Here is a 21,058-nt window from a genome sequence, read left to right as displayed (position 1 = left end):
TTTTTTTTTTGGACCTGTGGTATTGGTCATAGTGTCTTTTAGGGCTGCAGAAATGTTTCTAACGGATTGATTTGGTTGTTCTGGACACAGGTGAAAATAGCTTCTCTCCCTGCTGGCAATTCAGAGTGGTCCGAGAACTGGGTGAAGAACTGGAGTGAGCAATGGCAGCCAAAATCCAAAAAAATCGAGCTAACTGCTCAAAGAAGGTACTACCTGGAAGCGTTGCATCATGGAAAGGCACCCAGCAATGGGATGAGAGTTGGAGTCCAAATACATAACACATGGCTGAATCCCCACGTGGTGAACAACTACTACATAGAGAGACATGAAATTCGTGCTCATGCCTTGCGTCTTCCAGAAGTGCAGGTTAGTGCTGTGTGCTTGATCCTAAGAGCCTCATTCAGTTGATGTGGATGGCAGGAAATCCTAATTGTAAAGGCCTTGTTGGTGCTAGATTTGTTTTAAACCGCTGAGATAGTTGATGGGAATAACATTGAGCTGAAGGTGATTGTGGTTTTTACAAACATTGGTGGGCATAGGTAAACCCTATGGTCTGCTCATGTGTTAAAATGTAAGCAATGCTGAATTGCCTCGGGTTTTATCTCACACATTAACACCTCACCTTGTTAACTATTGCTAATTAATGCAAGTTTGGGATAGTTTTTATTTCCCCTTGTTTTTATTTCCCCTTGTTAGTGATACTTGGTTTGTGTTATCTGGTCAATTTATATTGCAGTCAGATGATTAAAACTTTCATCTTGATGAAATGCTCAGCATTCAGAGCATCAGAGATGGAAATTTTTCCTGGTGGTTTAACCCTCAAACTTCTAGTGAAAGCCTTAGGGACAATTTGTGGCTGCCAGTGTGTCTGCACAGGTCATGTATCCCTTGTGCTCATGTTAGTATAAGAACAGGACCTCAAGGCCTGTGTCAGAAGAGACCATGAAGGACAAGAGCAGTTTAAGAGCAGAAGGTACTCTTGATGTATAGAGGCTTAAAAAGTCAAATTACTGGCCATAAAGCCTCCTCATTAGGAGATACCAGCTTTGAAATCTGTGAGTCTCATGCAGATTGTATTTGTTTTCATTTATTTGTTTCCTCCTTTGCTTGCCAGGTGCTGACTGTGTCTGGTACAGGGTATTTCAGTATCTCCTGGAATAACACATTGCGCAGAATGATCCCCACAAATGCTACAGCTCACCAGGTAGGTATCATTAAACAGACACCCAGTCATCTAGTGGAGGGGTGTCATTGATGGAGCTCTGGTACTTGATTACTGTTAAGCGTTTGGCCCAGAACCTGAGATAAAGGTCTTTTGCAAGATCTTTAATATCATCAAGTCAAACCATTACTCCAGGACTACCAAGTCCACCATTAAACCATGTCACTGAGGGCCTCATCTACACATTTTCTGAACACTTCCAAGGATGGTGATTCCACCACTGCCCTGGGCAGCCTGTTCCAATACCTGATCACCTTCTCTGTGAAGAAATTTTTCCTGATATCCAATCTAAACCTCCTTTGGTGCAGCTTGAGGCTGTTACCTCTTGTCCTATTGCTTGTTACCTGGGAGAAGAGACCAGCCCCCACCTCACTGCAACCTCCTTTCAGGCAGGTGTAGAGAGCAGTATGGTCCCTCCTGAGCCTTTTCTTCTCCAGCCTAAATAACCTCAGTTCCCTCAGCGGTTCCTCATCAGCTCTGTGCTCCAGAGCCTTCATCAACTCTCTTGCCTTTCTCTGGACCTGTTCCAGCACCTCAATGTCTCTGGTAGTGAGAGGCCCAGAACTGAACACAGTATTTGAAGTGAGGCATCAGCAATGCTGAGTATAGGAGGATGATCACTGCCTTGTCTCTGCTGGGGGATACCTCCACGATAGTCATTAGACATCTAGTCAACACAGTTGACAGAGCCTGGAGGGGCACGTAGATGTAGATGCATGTAGGTGCTCATGTAAGACATCTGCACCAGGAGGCTTCTGGACACCTGAAGAGTGTGTGTCAGACATGGAAGTTCATACTCTGAGCTAAATTTTATTCTGTACCATTTGACTACATGGTTGTTCAGAGCTCCCTTGCCACCAGTCCCTAGCTTATGAAAAATGTAGTGATACGTATGATGCAGCTGTCTGCTGAAATGATCCTGACACCCTGGTACTATGACTGCTTTTCATTTTCTTAATTTTTTTTTTTAAAGGTGCAAGCAGCAATAGAGGAACTTCTTTCAGTAGGATGTGAAACTGAGCCAACTTCTGCTAAAATCCTTTTCCGTGATGGCTTTGAGAAAGAAGGTACCAATCTGTGACAAATAATCATTATTTACTGTGAGAATTTATTTCCTTTTGTGAATTAAACATGCTTTAAACTTTTAATTACTGTACATTTACATTTTTAATGCGTTTAAATGCATACATATGTTTATGGAATTAATATCAAAACCAACATGATTAATAATGAGAGATTCTTTCTGTAATATGTTGTATGACATATTGTAACACACTTATCAAAGCAGGTGATATTTTTAGTTATTAGAAACATTAGGTAGAAACAAAATAAGCAAGTTCTAGGGCATGTGAAATTAGTCACGTTTCAGTATGTCTCCTGGGGAAGCAAATCTGGTGTAGCCCATAGCTATAGCTCAGGTTGTGGAAAGTGCTGATTCTGACTCTGCAGGTCTTTCCTTTTGATGTTTCTTGATGACTGAAAGTGAAACAGTGCAAATATCTGCGGTATACTTGACTGGCCAGGCAAAGTGTAAAACATCAATTGCTTTTGTAAAAATACCCAACATATTTAAATTATCAAGAATCATTTTCTAACATTTAAGGCGTTACTCACATCACAAAGCTATGCTAGTAGAAGGGAACTCCAGCAATAATGTCACAGGCTGCTCAGAGAGCTGTTAGATACACTACCCTGGGAAAAAATTCACTGCCAGGTTGGAGGGGGCTCTGAGCAACCTGATCTAGTTGAAGATGTCCCTGCCCATTGCAGGGGGGTTGGATTAGATGGCCTTTAAATGTCCCTTGCAACCCAAATCATTCTCTGTGTCTGACACCAATAACAGTATACTTATCCTATCAAAAAGTAGGAGACTTTGTATCATGTTCTTGTATTTGGTATGGAGAGAAGAGGTCCCAGTCAGTAATATTTACATTTTGTGACTGATTTCTCTAGTGGAGGATAATAATTAATTAACTTTAATTGCAGAGGGAAGGAAGCTTTATGCAGAAAAATGAAAGTAGCAACTGGATATTTTTATTATGATCCCAAATCTACAATTCTGCCAGCGAAAGAAAGAAAAACAAGCTGAAAGCCAATAATAGTTCAATAGTACAGTGGGAATAAAAATAAATGTGTAACAAACAACACAAAGAACGAGAACTTGTATTTTCATTGGTGATTATAAAATGTAGATAATGTTAAAAGATGACAAAACAATAGTGAAATTGTGGTGAATGGATGCCAGAAAAATAAAAGAACAGCTACACACATTCAGACCTAGGGTTATCTATCCCAGTGTCCTGTGTTCAGCAGAAACCAAATAGATTCCTAGGCAAGAGTAAAAGTTGGATGATTATGTATAATAATTCATCATAAATTCTTTCCAAATATGAAGTATTTTCAGCTCAATTAATTCCCTGAGTGTAATATGTTTTTAATTTAATTACTTTCAATGGCTCTCCCTTCCCTGTATTTACATAATCTCTCCTAGAACACAGTTTAACTACTGCATTCATAATTTCTTCTTTCCTTTAAACTCTGCTATAAAGTTCATTTTGCAGACTTGATTTTTCTTATTGGAAGAAAACGTGAACTGTCAGTATGTAATGACAGAAGAAAGGCTTTTATGTGTTAGGAAGAAAAGAAATCCTAGCAATTTTTCAGCAGCACTTTTGATAGAGCAATGCAACAAACATCCCAAAGGGGAAGGTGGATTCCCTGTTGCTTTACATGCTTTATGTGAATTTCCATCTCTGCCTGAGTATTTTTTGGAAAGGATGTATGGATTTGGTCAAGCATATTCTATATGGCTGAAGACAGTATTATTTGCCATGAGGTTTATGGTCAGAACAGTAATCTAATGCTTTCCTGTCTTTCAGCACCTTTAAGCTGGGAAACAATTGCCCTGCTGATGTTCACCGTGTATCTGGGCAGGGCAACACTTAAGAGTAGGACTGACAAATTCTGGGTGCTCAGTTTCTGCATTTTCATGAATCTCTTGACTGCAGTGGTTTCTTCTGAATCATTTTTGAGTCTCTCATCTCCTCTTGTTTTTTTACCTCTGTCAGACATGAAGGATATCATTACCACTGGACACATTGACAGTGTAATGGAGCCTTTCTGTGGAAGGTTCAGTGTTCACAGACAAAGCCAGCTGATGAAAACTTTCCCATTAACTCTACCAAGATATGATCTTACTGAATACACGCATGTAAGTGGCTGCTCTTGATGAGTAGGTTGCACTGGAGGTTGACTACTTGGAGCCCAATCAGCAGCATAAAATCATCAGGTCTGCTTAGACTTCCTCCAAATCTACAAAGGATCATGTCTTTGGAGTGTGCCTGTGGACAGCAGTGTGTGTTTTATTGACTAGGTGGATAATTTGATATCCATAAGATGTAGATATTGTTTAACACATCCAGCTGCTATCTGCTCCTGGGGATGCAACCCTTGCTGAAGGAAAGGAAAAGGTGGGATGGTGTTGGGAAAAGGTGGAAGATGTAAAGATGGTCTAGATGATCTTTAATATCCTTTCCAACCCTTAACATTCTATGATCAGTTTTTGACAAAAGGAAAAAAAAAACAAACCCCGAAACTTGCTATCTGCAGGTCCACTTGCTCACTTTTCTGCTCCATCTCTATATCTACTTTTAATAAGAATAAGGTCTTTGTCTACATCTACTTTTAATAAGAATAAGGTCTTGATATCAATTGTCACCCTTTCTTTGTCACCTGGGGGAAGGAAAATAGTTGGGGTTTGAAAGAAAGGAGACAGGAGGGAAAAAATCATCCCCAAAGCCTTCTGCAGTCTTTCCAGACTCCTTTCAATTCCCCTTCACAGACCTCTTCCAGTCCTACTTCCCCATCTAACATACATCCCACACCTTGTACCCTGCAAATCAAACCAACTCCTCCAGCCTCCTTTCCTCCCTTCCAGATATCTGAAATCTCTACTGGCACTTTGCAGTTACATTTTGCCCCCAAGCCCCACTGAAGCAAAAGGGATCAGTTTCACTCGATGTGGTGGCACACAGATCACCTAGATGCCATGCGCTGCCTTCTATAGGGTGCTACTCAAGGCAATTTGGCCTGAAGAGGTGGACTTTACTGCTGACCTTGAACAACATATTTCCCTGCTTAATGTTAAACTGGGATTGAAACAGAATATATTATCTCCTCCATGCATTACATATAAATTACCTGTGGTTTGATTTGTGATCTTTTACCCCATTTTTGCAGGTGTGTTTTGCACATAAAGGCCACGTGAGCAATATCCTTCATATCTTGGTGTCCTACACCAATGTCTCTTTATGTTCAGTGAAGAGGAAACTCACCTGCCTATGGGATTTCAATAAAACTGCCCCTAAGAGGTACCCAGACACAGTTTCCGAAGATTAAACTTCTCCCATAGTATGAAGGTGTACTATGAAAACTGAGAAAAGTTCTTATTTGTATAGGAACAAATTGTCAGCTGGGGTAAGATGTCATGCTATGTCCCTACAGAAGCATTCCTGGAATATGCTTCTATTCCTTTTGACGGTTTACTGTGCAAATTTGCATGTTTCTTGTTATATGCATTGTTTCACCTTAGCGTTACACAGATGGAGTTTGTTCTGTCTCTGATAAGCACATCAGAAGGTTTATGAGGGCATTAATTTCCCAGTTTCTTTGGCAACAATCAGTGGATTTTCTGCAGTGAGACAGAGATGAATTGATTTCCTCCCCCCACCAGGAATCTCATGAGACCATTGGTACATAAAGATTTGAAAATTGGTGTAGTCTTTGATTTTTCTTTAGTCACTTAGACTTACATGAGTAGAAAACATTTGGTGTTAGATATAAAGCTTGGGGCAGGCAGACTTAAAAAATCAGGAGTGTCTGAAGAACTTCAGGAATTGAAGCTGGCAGCTTGGGTATCTGTAAGATTGTGAGAGGGGCATGTGTGCATGCCTGGAAGGGAAAGAAGGAGTAGGGATTAAATTACTACATGGTGGAGAGAGCTGGGAGCCTGGTGTTCCCAAGAGGCTTGAACTCTGGATTAACCTCTGTGGAGGTCACTGATGCTATCATAGTGTTTTGCCAAAAATAAAACAGTAGCTGTTATTCCTACATCTCACTCTTGTGATTCAAAGAGGACACCTAAACAGAGATCTAAATCTTTGTTTCTTACTATGGGGAACTTAACAGAGATATGTAGAGACTGATTACAAGCCATCAAGCAAATTTATGATGTATGAGTAAATAACAGTAATAATAACAGTAGTACCTGATGTTATCTGGAACTTCACAAAGCACCCTGAAAGTTAGTTGTTGCCAATACCTCACAGCAAAAGTGACTTTGCACAATCTTACTGTCTTCCAGCTGGACATTTACTTGCACTGACCTCTGGAATGGGTGTGTGAATCTCTCCATGCTTCTCCAGGACCTCCCTGCCAATTCGCCGGTGTTTGTGCATCAGATTGACTTGCTGCAAAAGGAAACATCTGGGTCATTTTACCTTGATGAAGTCATCATCGCAGACAGAACTGTGACTGGTAAAGGAATCTGGTTTTCTTTCCTGTTACTGGCTGTCCAGGATACTCTATTAAAATCTTTAATAGTAGGTCTGGTTGAAACTTTTTCAGAGGGGAAGGGTCTTTCACAACAGGCACAAAGATTGATATTCTTGATTTATTTAAAATGTGTTTCTACAGATGTAATTCTTGGATGGTCTTGTCCAGACAAAAAACCCCAGAAGCAGATATGTTTCCAGCTATGAAATGAAAATAACCTAGGCATAGTCCAGCTGTTCTCCTTGTGTTAATAAATGCATGTGCCCTTTTTCTTTCAGTTTCTCAGCGAGATCCCAAACCACCTCAGCCAGATAGGAGGATAGTTGAAGCAGTATCTGTGGTGGGGTCTTTTCCCACTTACAATGTGTCCTGGATGGTTTCTGGCTGTGGTTCAAGTCTGCCCCTTCTCTCTTTAAGGTAGGAATAGTGAGTAGATCATCTCAATACACTGTAATAGCTCATGTGGTTCCTCTCTGTCTGGAGCTGGTTGTCATCTAAAACAGGACATGAGAGGCAGTAGAGGATAAGACTGCAGTTTGGCAATCTGTGTGCTTTCATTGGAGTCTTTTCCTCTAGGCATTGCCAATAGGCTGTGTTCAGACTGTTTACTGTGAATCCTGCACAGATGTCTGTACTCAGTAGATGGGCTACAGTTCTAAATTACGGTACTGACTTTCACTTTCAGCACAAGTGTCTTGAGCTTTGCGCACCGTATAGAATTTTGAGCATATATTAGAGCCCCCTTAGTGAAGGTACCTGATTCTGGTATTGAAGTTCCCTTATATGAGTGGGATTCAGTTGCTGAACCAGAGACACTTAAGATGTTTCATCTAAGCTGGGGTGTAGGATACGCGTGGGCATCCCTGGCAGTGTTCAAGGCCAGGCTGGACAGAGCCTTGGGTGGCATGGTTTAGTGTGAGGTGTCCCTGCCCATGGCAGGGGGTTGGAACTAGATGATCTTAAAGTCCTTTCCAACCCTAACTGTTCTATGATTCTATGATGTAGGACTAGAAGGAGATCTAAGCCCTTCTGGAACAGTGGATAAATAGCAGCCAGAGATACTTCCAAACATCTTTAATGACATCAGTTACCACTTTAGGCAACAGAAGTCCACTTTATGTGTCCTTGTTTGCTGAGTTGTTTCCTATTCTGGAAGCCCTGACAGTGAAAGAGTCGGCAGAGCCACAGGCTAACTGGATCAGAGTGTGCAATATTAAAGGGCTATACTGGCAGAAAATAAATCCTGTAAAAGCTGGGTTGTATCCAGTCAAATCAACAAGGTCCTGGTGGGAATAAAGCCAGGCAAGGAAGCCACTGGTATAATGCAGCCTCTTCTTTCCAGCAGCCAGCTGTTAGTCTGGCTCAGTTATTTCACTCAGTGACTTGCCCAGGCATCCATAGGAAACCTCCTTTAAGAAGGCTAACCTCAGCCTGCTGTAACTTAATTTAGTTTCTCACCTTGTGGTCTCTCCTTTTTCAAGAAAATGCAAAGAAACATGTCATTAATTTTGTGTGCTCCAAAGACAACTAGATTCTCCTTTAAGAGATAACTAAGATCTGAAGAAATCAAGAAATGCTTGCACTGGCGGGCTTCTCCATCTCATAGAGGAAGATTTAAGAGAAACCAGTGTGCAATGCTGAAGCCAGGAACACTGAAAAGAAGAAATTAGTGCATGTTTTAAAAACCTGTGGACTGATCACTGTCTTTGGATATGTTTAAGACAAACTTGGCTCTTTCTCTTAGCACATTGTGCTTTATTCTAATACAACTTGCTGTGGTCAGGACAGGAATATCGGTTAAAATCTGTTGTACCGGATATTACATCATTCGAGAGAGCTCAGCGATCCTTTTGGCTCTGTATTCTAGAAATTTACCCTGCAGAAGCTGCGGCTGAGCTGACATTTAGCTGATGGCCAGACATTTAACCGCATGGTGGCATCATTGTACTGTAGAGAGTTTTTCTTTTGAAGAAGGAGAATTTTAGTGGCAAGAAAGAGCTCATTTTAAGTTTAGAAATTGGGCTTTGGGTGAATTCTAATACGAAATATCTCTGTAATTCAGGAGAGATAAGATTTTGATAAACTATAGGAGACAACAGGATGAAGTAGGAAAGCTTTTTGCTTTGCTGTTGTAGCTGCATTGGGCTGGTTCTTTTAAAATACCAGTACTGGGGGAGGGCTTGCTTGTGGTTAGTGCTGTATGAACTATTTCTTCTATCATAATCTAAATAGATGTTTTTTCCATAATTTTCTGTTCTGTTCATTGCCTACATTATGTAGGTATAACTCGGGAGTATTCGATTCCATGAGCTCTGAATATGTTTTCCTTAGGTCCTTCAAAAGTGTTGTTTCCACAGGTGTCCCTCTCCTGCAGATGACACGGGGGGTGTCAGGAATGGGGGTCTTGACCGCTAATGCCTTCATGTGAACTTTCTCTGTCACACAGAGGTGCTTTGCTTGGGGAGGGCTCTAAAGAGTATGGCTACCTCTATGTCTCCACGGAGGATGTGAGAGTCAGCCTCACCATTCAGAGACTGCGAAAGTCATCCCTACCTCTTGGAGGGACCTTCCGCATCCACTTGGCTGATACAGTGATATCAGGTAAGAGAAGAAGCAAGTACAGGTCTTAGATTTCCTTTGCAGGAAACCAAGTGAAGAAGAGATGGTACTGAACCTCAGAAATGCTTGGGGTACAGGCTGGCAGGTTAAACACATTGTGATAGTTGCTAGATATTTGCATGTTATGTCCTTTAATTCAGGAGTTAAAGATTATAGACAAGGCAGTATTTCTAGATGTTCAGTATAGGGTTGTTCCAAAATTCATGCAGCCACTATGAAATATTTGCCTTAATGTTAAAGAACTTTGATCAGATCCTGAACTGGGATTTTGCATCCCAAGGTTCATTAAGCTAATATTTTTCCAGCATGTGTACTTCTGGTCATCTTGGATGATAAGACTTCTGCATGTTTCCAGGAAATTAATTCTCTTCTAGGATTACCAGGATTGTTAACTGGTTTGCAGATACCATAAAGGCTTTTGTGCATAGAATTGCTTGACTTGAATATAGTCGCCCTTTAGATGTGCTCGGATTTCTTGTGTTTGGTTTAAATAATCAAAAAAAAAACTTAGAATGAAAGTGAGCAGATTAATCTGAGCAAAGCCAACAATAAAGTTCTTGACTGAGGAACTGCTGATTCAGTTATAAAGCCAAACAAAAATAGGACGGGCAGCTTTAGAATATTTGTGAAATATCTCTTTTCCTTGTGCTTTCCCCTCTTTCTTAAGAATTGGTTTAGACAGATTTATTGTATCTGCAGATTTGAATGACTATGGCTCTTTATGTTAAAAGAAATAAAACATTATTTGCATTTATTTGGGATTGGACCCAAGAAAACAAAATCTTCTGGATAGACTGACTCCCTACCCATCTCATCTAAGAAGCCTCCAAACTTTCCATTTTGAAGGAAAATTACTTGCACACTGAAATTTCATGTGTGCATATTGCGTAAAGGTATTACTTAAGATTTCTGATGGTCCCAACTGGAGAGAAGTTTCTAGGTTTTCTTAGCTATCAAGTAGTGAAGATCCTCATACTAGATACAATGAAGAATTTTTTTATGATAGTGTTGAAACATGGGAGTGGGTTGGTCTGAACAGCCTGATCTACTGAAAGGTATCCCTGTTCATTTCAGGGTTTAGGACTAGATAACCTTAAAAGATCCATTCCAGCCTGAACTGTTCTGTGGCTGTTCTCTGATTCCATGATCGTTTGGCATTTGAGGTCTGGTAAATTTCTCTCTGCTGCTTTTTGGCAGTTGCAGAAGTTTGGACTACAACAGGCTTGCGCTAATAATGAAACATGTTTTCTAGGACCAGGTAGACGTGCTCTCCTAGGGATGATGATATCTACTGCTTTCTAATGTCTTTTGCAGATGTTTCAGTGCACACCTCCTCCAGCCATCTCCTTAAGCTTTTGCAGGACAACACAGATAATTCTACAGCCCCATACTTCAACACCAGTGACGTCATTGTGACCAAAGACTCGGATTCTTGCTATGAAAGCATCTGGACACTGACTTGGAAAACAAAAGCTGGGGATTTGCCCAATGTTATCAGTGTACAGTAATGTCTTTCACTAACACCAACTTTGAACCCCATTCAATGTCTTTGGCCATGGCTGATTCCTTCCTTCAGTGTTAGTTTTTATGAAGACACTTATGGGACCTTAAGCAATCTGTCTGCCTATTAGTAACATCAGTTTAGCTAATTTCAGATTAGGTGATTAAAAAAGCAGTTGCAGATGCACAAGGAGAAATTACATCTTCAGAGTCTGTGCTTCAAAATGAGGAGGCTAGAATGTGCTTTGTTGCAGTTCTACACTATAAAGAGACTGCTATACTGAAATGAAATCTATTATAATCACATTTATACTTCAGTACAGTAACCAAAGTTCAGTTCAGGTTTGTGGCATCATTTATGGGCCAAGAAGGTCTTTTTCTGAGAACTTTCTTTATGTGTTCATATCTGTTTCTCATAAATCTCAGAAGAAAATTCAGTTCACACTCTCCTAATATTTCTCATGTTTAAGTTTTGCTTCAAGTAGAAGGTTCTTTTTTGAGTAAAGACTCAGGCTAAGCTGCTTCCTCCCTTAAAACTAAACTATTTCTTTCTGTATTAAGCTTCTGAAATTGTAAAATTATTTTCAACGAAACAACGAGTTCCCATGCTCAAGACATTATCCTGGAGGGTGAAAAAGTCTTGAGCTGCATCTTCAGCTGTAGCACAGACCCTTGTTTCACCCAGACTAATATCTTTAAGAGCAGATGTTCAAAGCTCTTTCTATGCCTAATGACAAATATTATCATTGACTATTAGAAGTTTATTTTCAAATCTGGCTCCTGAATCTCTTCACCTTAGCTTGCCATCTTTTTGTCTGCAAGGTGAGGTTGGGAACAGGGAGGTGCTGTGAACTCTTGGGTAATGAAGATTTAGACCTGCCTTATAAGGACTCGGTGTGAATTTTGGGTGAATGGTTTTAATTTAAAATCACAGGACAGAAAGGAACAAGAAACTTAAATTATTTGTTCTTTGCCAGGTCTCTGCTGAAAACCTCACTGGTCTGGAACCAACTGTTTCTAGTCGTGTGGTTTATGATGGGGGTGTGTTTATTGGTCCGATATTTGGGGATATGCTTGCTACCTTCAATAACAAAACACAGGTGAGTTAATGTGCTGTCACACTTCCTATTGATTCACCTGGGTAGTGTAGATCAAGGAGTCTCACAGGTGTTAAGGTTACCTACTTCTGTCACTAAATCCTTTCAGAAATCTGTTATGTGCTTTGCACAGAATTGGTCAGGTTCTGCTATCTGGTTTGTGGAGCAGGAGTTTCCTCCAAGAGCTATTGCAGGTGAGAAGAATGATCATCTTGGTGATGGAAGGCAATTGATTCATTTTGAGGAAGTGGCCAAGGGCTGATATTTCTGGACTCCCACCCTTGGTAGGTACTCTTGTGCTGGCCACCAGACTTTGGAATGACACTGCTCATTTGCAGCCTATCTGCTGCTATATTGATGGGCAGAATAAGGAAGATGGTGGCTGTGGTACTAGTCTGTAAGTCCCTTAGCCTTTATGGATCTCAATTCTTCAACTGTTGAAAGGGAGTAAGGAGAGCTTCCTTGATAAATGAGTCTGCTGGATGGACAAATGTGTGACAAACTCTGTTCTCAGATGTTGCAGAGCAGTGCACATTGCTGGCTTTGCTTCCAGCAAAGACCACTGGGCACTGTAGAGATAACAGGGTGATGCTGGATATGCTTAAAGCCCATCTGTGCAGCATTTGGGTCTAGGTCACCCTACTGTTTTGGTGAGCCTTTTCCTGTCATGAGGTCTACCCTTCTTCCGGTGGCTCAACCATCCCTGATACCTTTGCCATCCATGATGCAGACATATCCTCAAATAGACCAAATGAAACAAGAATGGCAGCAGCAATCACATTTCCTCTTCATATTTTTAAGCTTTATTCTGGCTTGCTGCTAGCAACAAGTATAAAAATGTCCCTCTAATTATTGTGTCTTTACTCAAGTGGAGTACTTCATAACTCTGTGCTCCTCACGTATCTTGGAGACAGTCTGCTTTTGCTTTTTGCAGATGGTGTGCTTTCCTGCACATCCTTAATACCTGGGAGAGAGATGAAGAGGGGCTCTCCTGTGCCCTGTGCTTTAGCAGCTGACTCTTCTGAGATATTAAGATCTCAGAGGAGGTATCTCTTAGTCTCTTGCTAGATAATCAAGGTCACAGTCTTTTGTTTCAGCATGAAAAACAAGGATAAAAAAAAAAAAACAAAATTGAGAGCTGCATGCTGAAAAGACACATTCTGGGATTCATTCTAATTAATTTTACAGGCTTTAAACATAATAAACTTGTTCCCAAAGTGGGGTGGGAAGAACTGAGGCATGGCAAGCAGGGTCTTCAATGGATAGCTACAATAACAGGAGTTGGGAAGAGCTGCGGGTCCCAGCAAGATGAGAGATAAGATCCTTCAGACACTGAGAAAGACTGGTGATACAGCTTCCAAAGCTGTGATCTGCATTGCCAAAGATGAGCCTTAGCAAGCCTTGCACTTTAATTTGTAATGAGACTGCAGCAGAATAAACAGCTGTCTGACTGTGCTCTACTCTGGCACAGTCTGGGCACTCTCAGCAGCTGTGCCTACCAGTATCACTCTGAAGCTCTATCAGGTAGATGCGGCTCTAGAAAACACCTCCGCCCCCTTCCCAGCTTCAGGGTAACCTTCTTTTCTGTCTCCAGGTGGTGGTGGTGGTGAATGATGTCCTTGCAAACTGTTCTGGTTCATGCTCTTTCCAGTTCAGCCAGGAAATGACACCGTTAGTCAGTGATGTGGAGTATTCATCAGGTAATGGGGCTTTCTGTCTGAACAGCATGGCAAAACACTGCCCTGTGAAAAATATCTGCTACATGCTGCTGCTGATGTGTGCCTGTGGATTCTTTTGGAAATTTTTAATTTTATGGAAACTGCACTTTCTAATGGGGCACTTATGGTCAGCTCGTGTATGTAGCATAGGCATATTTTTACAGCAACATGAAGATGGTAGAGGCATAAAGGGGAGAGAAACAGTGGTGGGGTTGGTGCTTGAAGTGAAAGATGGCTCTTGGTTCAAGTTAATTTTAATAAAAATTTAAGGAAAAACATAATAGCTGGACAGGGCCAGGCAGGAAAAGGTATTATGGGGGGCATTAAGAGGTCATTGCTGGTGTAGATTTTAGGATGTCCTCATGAAGACGGTAAAAAATTTAACTCTTTGTTGAAAGTAAACCCTGGGCATTGTTGCACCAAAATTTACAAGTGATCTCATTGATTGTATTTCTTTAGATGATGGGTCCCAGGCCACAGTAGTTATCAGGGGAGTTGGCCTCACTGAGGAGAAGTCAGCTCTGCAGGTGGAGGTGAACAAGACCACCTGCCATGTCATAACGCTGAATCAAACCGAAGTGGTTTGCCAGATGGAGAGGTTGCCAGTCGGAGTCTACCAGATGATGTTATTGGTGAGACCTTATGGCTTTGCACTCAATGGCAGCACAGGAGAAAGGATCTTCCTAAGAGTTGAGCCAAAGCTGGAAGCCATCGAACCTCCTACAACTTCCGAGATTGGTAGGTTTGAATGCCGGACTCTTCAAAGGGGACATCTGCTCTCTGCTTCTTGGTTTTTATGGCATGTTTTGGTTCTTCTGTACTTCAACTACCAAGGTCTGCACCTGATAAAAAAGACATAATGTGGCTGGACACACTATGTGTACCCCAGAGCACTGGGGCAAGTTTCTTAGAGTGATAGACTTTCCTTGGTTCTCTCTGGAGGCCAACATTTTTTTGACTAGTTTTGTTTGGGAAGAGTAAATTCAAGTGCAGGTATATTAATTCCAGCAGATCAGATGTGTATTAGTGTTTCAGAGCTTATCTTCCCATATCCATGTAACACACAGCTTTGTAGTATTTAAATTAATATAGCTTAATTATGAAATGGCTACACTTTGGTTCATCCCAGTCCTATTGAAATGAATTAATATTCTGAGTGGTAAACCAGAAAACTCATCTATGTTTAGCTACAAAACTGAGAAGCCTAGAAGATGCAAACTAAACTGAATCTCCTTCCATTCCCATTACCCCTACTCTCGTTGAACACAAAGGTGAAGCCAAGAACTTGTGAGACTTTCCACAGGGATTCTGGAGCCAAAGGACTATTACGATTCTGTCATATGCCCTCTATGTGACATAAATGAGGGGACTTCATCTGGAAGTTCCAGCAAGATGCCTAGAGAACAGCTAAGCCAAACCAAATGCTGTAAAAAGCTACCCTCTCTTATTTGGGAGAAAGAAGTCTCCCTACCCCAATGAGAAATGTGGAGAACAATCTTGACACATCTGGGTTGTGAAGTAAGGACCAACTTAACATATGGCTTATTTTCAAGAAGCTAGGAATGCACCTAGAAACAACATGACCCAGCACTACACTGACAGTAGAAGTTGCCCAACTTTTGTCTGGAAACCTCCTAGTTTCATTATTGAGGTGATTAGAGTTCATGATAACAAACATCACCAAAAGAGAGAGTACTGGCCTATGTGCAGCATAAAGCCAACTCAGCCATGTGGCTTGAAGAGCTGATTGTGGCATGCTTGGCCTCCTTGGAGCAGGTAAAGGAAGGGAATGATGGGGTGTAAACATCTCTCTGGATGAACTATAGGGTAGAATTGAGACAAGGTAGGGTTCCTAAACTGATAAGCAAGAAGCTATGGACACTTTTTATTTTATGGTTTGTTGGAGTGCATGGGAGGAAATAGGAAAGATATTCTAACCCTTCTAACCCTTTCCGTCCTGTCCCCCCCAGTGGGAGGGTCATATGTTACATTTAAAGTTAAAATTCACTTTTGATTCATAGGAAACCCAAACACACCAAACCCAACCATTCCCCAAATACCCTAAAAAAAGCTAGCTATGGCACGTTTTAGTGTTTGGGTCTTGCTTCTCATTTCCTTCGCTGGCAATCCAGTTCTCCCAATTACAGTGATCTGTCACTCATTAAAAAGAAAGCAAGTATAATGTTATCTTACATTACATATGCCTTGAACATTTATAATTGGAAAGAATTACAGCTTCCATCTGTGTTTTTAATTTCTTCCATTTAAAATACCTCTCTTCAATCTTATCGTAAAGTGCACATATGCAGTATTTCACCGCATATGGATATAAGTGTAGATATCAAAACTTAAGAGCATCAGTGTTTACACAACACACATGGATTTTGTACTTTAAATCTGAGGCTCCTCATCTGACAACTACATTAGACAAGTGGCTTCAGTTTTGACTTCTTGCTATTTCTGACTCTGCAAACTTAATGTTACAGGAGGAAAACCCAGGAAGCATCTTCTCCTTTGCTGCATCAGCTCCCTCTTAATCAAAATATCACAAGTCTTAGTGGTGAAATGGTGGGAGATACCTGTGACCTAATTCTATCATCATGGGATGCCTTTCTAAAGATACTACCATGCTCCAGTGGTTAGAAGGAGCCTGCTGCTAACATATGTGATTGCTGTTGTTTGCTTGGTTATGCTGCTAACCAGAGAAAATAAAAAAGATTAAACTTTAAGATATAATTTTAACCTAACTTTAAATTAAGATATAGTTCTCTGGTGGTTTAAAAAGCTAGCAGGAAAAGATACTTTGATGAAAAATTGAGGAAAAGGGGTTGCCATCAATGTATAATGCCTTTACCATAAAAGCTTTTCTTATATCACATGAAAAACATCATAAAAACTCAGTTGGTTTGTAATATAGCCATAATAACACATACATATAAACACTGCATTGATAAAGTTCCTGTCTGAGCAGTCCGTCTCTCTAGCTGTAGCCCTAAAACTCTGCAGTACTGATAACTAAAGTGAAGAGCTGGAAGTGTCAAGAAAATATAATTTTTTTTTATTTGCTTTTGAACCGCATCAAAGAACAAAGTCCAGGTTAGAATTGCTATTAATGTGCATTCCTGTTCTCTTTCCTGTTTCTCTTTGAAATGCTTCTGAATTTTCCAGTCACTTGGAAAAGCAGACGGGCACCTTGACTGTTTGCATTGAGTTGGGTGCTGCAGAAAGATCAAGCACAAGTCTGACTTGTGTGGAGTATGATCTTGCATGTGATTGAAGAGGCTTAGCTCTGGCATGCACAAAGGAGAGCTGAGGTTGCTTAGCGCTTCACAGAATCAAGCCCTCTGTGACTTTCCTCACAACTCTGCTAAATCTCAAGCCCTGCCAAGTCCCCTTTCTAACCTGAGTTTCCTAAGACACATGCCACAGGCCTTTTTGACAGCAGGGTGCTTGGCAGCTATTTGAACTGTGAAAGCACCTGCTGCGTTAAGCTCATTTTCCATTCTTAGTGCTTCTTCCTTCCTTATTTTATTCTTGGGCTGGGGATCTTTTGAAGGGTGAGGTTGCAGGCCAGGTCTTACCAGCTTAAATGAGTATGTCATTAAAAAATACACCAAGAAACAAACCCAGTCCTCCTGTACTGTGGACAATGCAAATAACAGGCAAAAGGATCTCTGGTGAAAGAGAGGAAGTTAGGCACAGCAAGGTGGAAGCAGATCATCATCAGATCAACTGAGAGACACCTGCCTTTTGTAGTGACCTGTTAATAAAGAATCCTTTGTGTATAAAAATATCATTCTATATATTGAATGTAACAGAGTAATTGGTTTTGTAGGAGGACTGAGAGTGGCTCTCAGTGGGTCCAATCTGGAAGGGGTAAACTTGGTGTTGTTTGGATCTCAGCCCTGCCCTATTCTGGAGGATAACAGGAATTCAACAAGGATTGAATGTACAGTTCCCTCTCGGGTAAGAAACTACATTTTCTGGGGAACAGTTAGCAGCCTATCACCCTTTCTATGTTTTCCTGGCCTGAACTATGCTAGGGGAAGAGGAAATGGCAATAGTAGTAGATTAAACATGCCTGGTACAATTGCTCTTGCTCACATTTTTGAACCTACTTCAGCTCCAAATCTTCTACTTTACATGCAGACCTCATTTGAACATAATCTGCATGTAATGAAAAATACATGCCTAGGGATTGTTACCAGCAGTGCTCTTTGCTACTTGGCAAATTTATACCCAGGACAGTGCTAATAGTTTAAGCATAGGGATAACTGTCTATGCCTGAGACTTATCACTGTTTAATTTACTAATATGGATATAGCAAATGAAAATCTGCATAGTCTGAGATTGTTTTAAGGTTTTTAAATCTTCATAGATGTCTCTTTACCGACAAAGTAACTATACACATTTAAATAGAGTCTGGGGTATATTCAAATTTCATCAGGGCCATGTGTCTGACTTATGGGAGATGCAGGAATATAGGGAATAACTTTTTTTTTTATTTGTGTATTCTTATCTCTGACATTTTCTTCATTTCTGTTTCTAGGGGACAGAAGATGCTACAGTTCATGTGACACTGATTTCTGGGTACCAGTCAAGAACAGTAACCAACTTGTTCCAATATGATCCTTCCTTAAACCCAGCTGTTGTATCATTGAGCAGAAACACAAGTGGCATAGCAGGTAAAAATGCTGCAGACACGTATTGGGCATCATGTGTAGAAGTGTTACTATTGCTGGTGGTGGTGGAGGAGAGGAATTTAGGCAGAGAGGAGTTTAGGTCTATGAAATTAAGTGATCCAACACTGGTTTTAGTTCTTTTTCTCTTAAATCCCCATGTTTTGGGCTAGTCCTGATCAGTTCTTGTTGTTTTACATCGGTTTTACTCTAGCATACATGAGATAATGAGTTGCTTGCTGTAGACCAAGATGGATGATGCCCACAGGATTCCAGGTGTGGTATAGTGCTCCTTTTGTGTCATGTTTCTCTAATTCTGCTCTGAAATTATTCCACCTATTCATTCTCTGTAACAGGTTCAGCCATGACAAGAGAATGTCCTTCAGAATCCAAAAGGGTTGATCTGGAAATGCATCTTGTGCATTTTGGGTTGCTGAAAGCAGAAGAGAGGCAACACCCTGCTAGTTCCCATTTCCAAGACAAACTCTTCCAGTTGCCCTTGGACCATGTGATCCATTGCTTTAGAATATGAGTTTAGATTTCATGGACTTTGTGGGGGCAAAATCACAAGTAGATTTCATGGAGCGTTTAGCATTCCTGTTTTTTTGAAAGTTTCTAATTGAGGTTAGCTTTGGCTCTTTTTTAATCATTTCTCTTTTATTTTTATTTTTTTTCTCACAATGTTTTGCCATTGGGCATAGAAGGTATTAATGATGAGTAGTGTCCACTTACAGACAAGCCTTTGAGGAAGAAAGCTTACTACATTTCTGTGTGGCAACTAGACACCAGATTCCTCATTTCTGAGAGAGAAGGAAGATGGAAGGAAGCTGAAAATATTTTTGCTTTCCCAGTCACTCCATTCCCATTCCTTCAAGGATGCAATAATCTGACTGTTTGCTTGGTTCATCCCCCTCCCTTTTTACAGCCTCTCCAGTGCACACTTTAATAAAGCTCCCCCTTGCTCAACAGTTTGGCTGGACTTCATGGGGATGCAAGGAGTTAGGTGACTGCCAGTGACAAAATACACTTCTTGCTGAATGCCTGGCATTTCTGTTCCTTTCCCCAAATGCCCTTGTCATTTTCTATTACTCCAGAATGCATAAATAAGAGAAAATGTCCTTTATCACCTAAATATTATTCAGATATCATATCACCAAGGGGAGATTTTTCTAGCCGCGGGCAGCCCAGGTGCAAGGAATTCCTTAATGTTATAGTGTCTTGTGAGTGGTGGTGTGGCTGAGTTCAATCTCTTATTCAGAACCTCCACGGCTTCGTCTTTTAATATAATTTTCCTCCTATATAATAAAAAGAATAAATAAATTACACCAATGCCTTCCAGGCATCTAGGATTAAGCTGACAATTGACCAAGAGTCCAAAGAGTTCATGCTATTAACATATTCAACTTTGCAGGCTTTCAAACTTTATTTGACTCTGCACATGCAGAATTGAAAAGTACTGGCCTCAAGACCCGCTCAGGGGAGCTGTTAGATGAGGGGAGCTTTGTGCAGACTCTCCTGCTTCATGGAAAGTAGAGACATCTCCAAAGCTGAAGCTGTGGAGCTGAATGGTAATAGTGCCTGGTGGGGAGTGATGCTAAAGCCAAGTGACCCAGGTGTCTGCTTGGGAGACAAAATTGCTACCCAGATCTAAATCTCTAGTAAGGATGTATTAACCTATAAATGTTAATTTTGATTAAGAGAAGGTGAGAAAGCAAAGCAGATGAGCTGCTCCTGACTTCTTATAAGAGCAAGTAGTGACAGTGCAAGGGGGGATGGCTTTAAACTGAAAGAGATTACATATTAGGCAGAAGTTCTTCCCTGTGAGGGTGGTGAGGCCCTGGCACAGGTTGCCCAGAGAAGCTGTGGCTGCCTCATCCCTGGCAGTGTTCAAGGCCAGGTTGGATGGGGCTCAGAGCAACCTGCTCTAGTGGAAGGTGTCCCTGCCTGTGGCAGGGGATTGGAACTGGATGAGCTTTAAGGTCCCTTCTAACACAAACCATTCTGTGATTCTATGACTACCTTTTCTTTTGGTTGGGATAACAGTGCCACGAGCTCAATGAAGAAGAAGAATAGGAAAAATTAAAGCTGTTCTGGAGAACTCTGTGAGTAGACAAGTGTTTCAGGCAAAGGAATATTAACACCTTTAGCTTGATTAATTTAGGAAAGGGATTTATGTAACATAGTAGTCTATGACAGCAGGAAGTTAGACTTCAAGACCCCTTCTCAGCCTGTTTATTCCTGCTTCTGTGCAATAGAGCCCACACCATTCAGGGGAGACAGGAGTATGAGATTCACGTCCTAAAGATGTTTCTGTGCTTGTTGTTTAGATGTCTTGCATACGCAGTGAAGAGAAATAGACCGTTATGTAGTGGGATTCACCACAGCTCTTTTGTATGTCTTCCTTACAATAAGATGATTCATGCCATAAAGGCTCTGCTTCTCTTCATTTACTACAGATAGAGCTGTCTCAGTGAAAATGTCTTTATCTGGACTAATTCATACGACCCTAATTTTTAAGTTATTTCAGGAGGAATTTAGGTTATGAAATTCCCTTCTCTGCTGCTCTTGTCATTTTCTATTACTGTATTACGCAGAAAGAGAGGGAAGTATTCTTTGTCATCTGACTTTTATTTGCCTCACACAGGGCTTAAATGGGAAAGAGCACCATGT

General features: G+C 40.9%; 1 protein-coding gene across 9 annotated transcripts in view; it reads left to right on the top strand.

Annotated features, from left to right (window-relative positions):
* Window positions 1-21,058, top strand: part of PKHD1 (PKHD1 ciliary IPT domain containing fibrocystin/polyductin) — a 250,411-nt gene that overhangs the window by 21,934 nt on the left and 207,419 nt on the right. For all 9 annotated transcript variants that reach the window (XR_009968457.1, XM_062638531.1, XM_062638533.1 and 6 more), the window contains exons 16-29: window positions 91-366; window positions 1,115-1,204; window positions 2,196-2,289; window positions 4,291-4,433; window positions 5,462-5,592; window positions 6,585-6,757; window positions 7,054-7,192; window positions 9,222-9,376; window positions 10,709-10,893; window positions 11,872-11,994; window positions 13,586-13,691; window positions 14,169-14,447; window positions 17,545-17,675; window positions 18,259-18,394. Coding sequence is in view for 8 of the 9 variants with exons in the window: in XM_062638531.1 (XP_062494515.1) it covers window positions 91-366; window positions 1,115-1,204; window positions 2,196-2,289; window positions 4,291-4,433; window positions 5,462-5,592; window positions 6,585-6,757; window positions 7,054-7,192; window positions 9,222-9,376; window positions 10,709-10,893; window positions 11,872-11,994; window positions 13,586-13,691; window positions 14,169-14,447; window positions 17,545-17,675; window positions 18,259-18,394 (2,161 nt within the window). In the remaining variant the exon portion in view is untranslated. The remainder of the gene's footprint in view (window positions 1-90; window positions 367-1,114; window positions 1,205-2,195; window positions 2,290-4,290; window positions 4,434-5,461; window positions 5,593-6,584; window positions 6,758-7,053; window positions 7,193-9,221; window positions 9,377-10,708; window positions 10,894-11,871; window positions 11,995-13,585; window positions 13,692-14,168; window positions 14,448-17,544; window positions 17,676-18,258; window positions 18,395-21,058) is intronic.

Source organism: Pezoporus occidentalis, unplaced genomic scaffold, assembly GCF_034315485.1.
Source record: "Pezoporus occidentalis ecotype Australia unplaced genomic scaffold, CSIRO_AGI_Poc_V1 ctg57, whole genome shotgun sequence".
Taxonomy (NCBI): Eukaryota; Metazoa; Chordata; class Aves; order Psittaciformes; family Psittacidae; genus Pezoporus; species Pezoporus occidentalis.
This window is presented reverse-complemented; position numbering and strand designations above follow the sequence as displayed.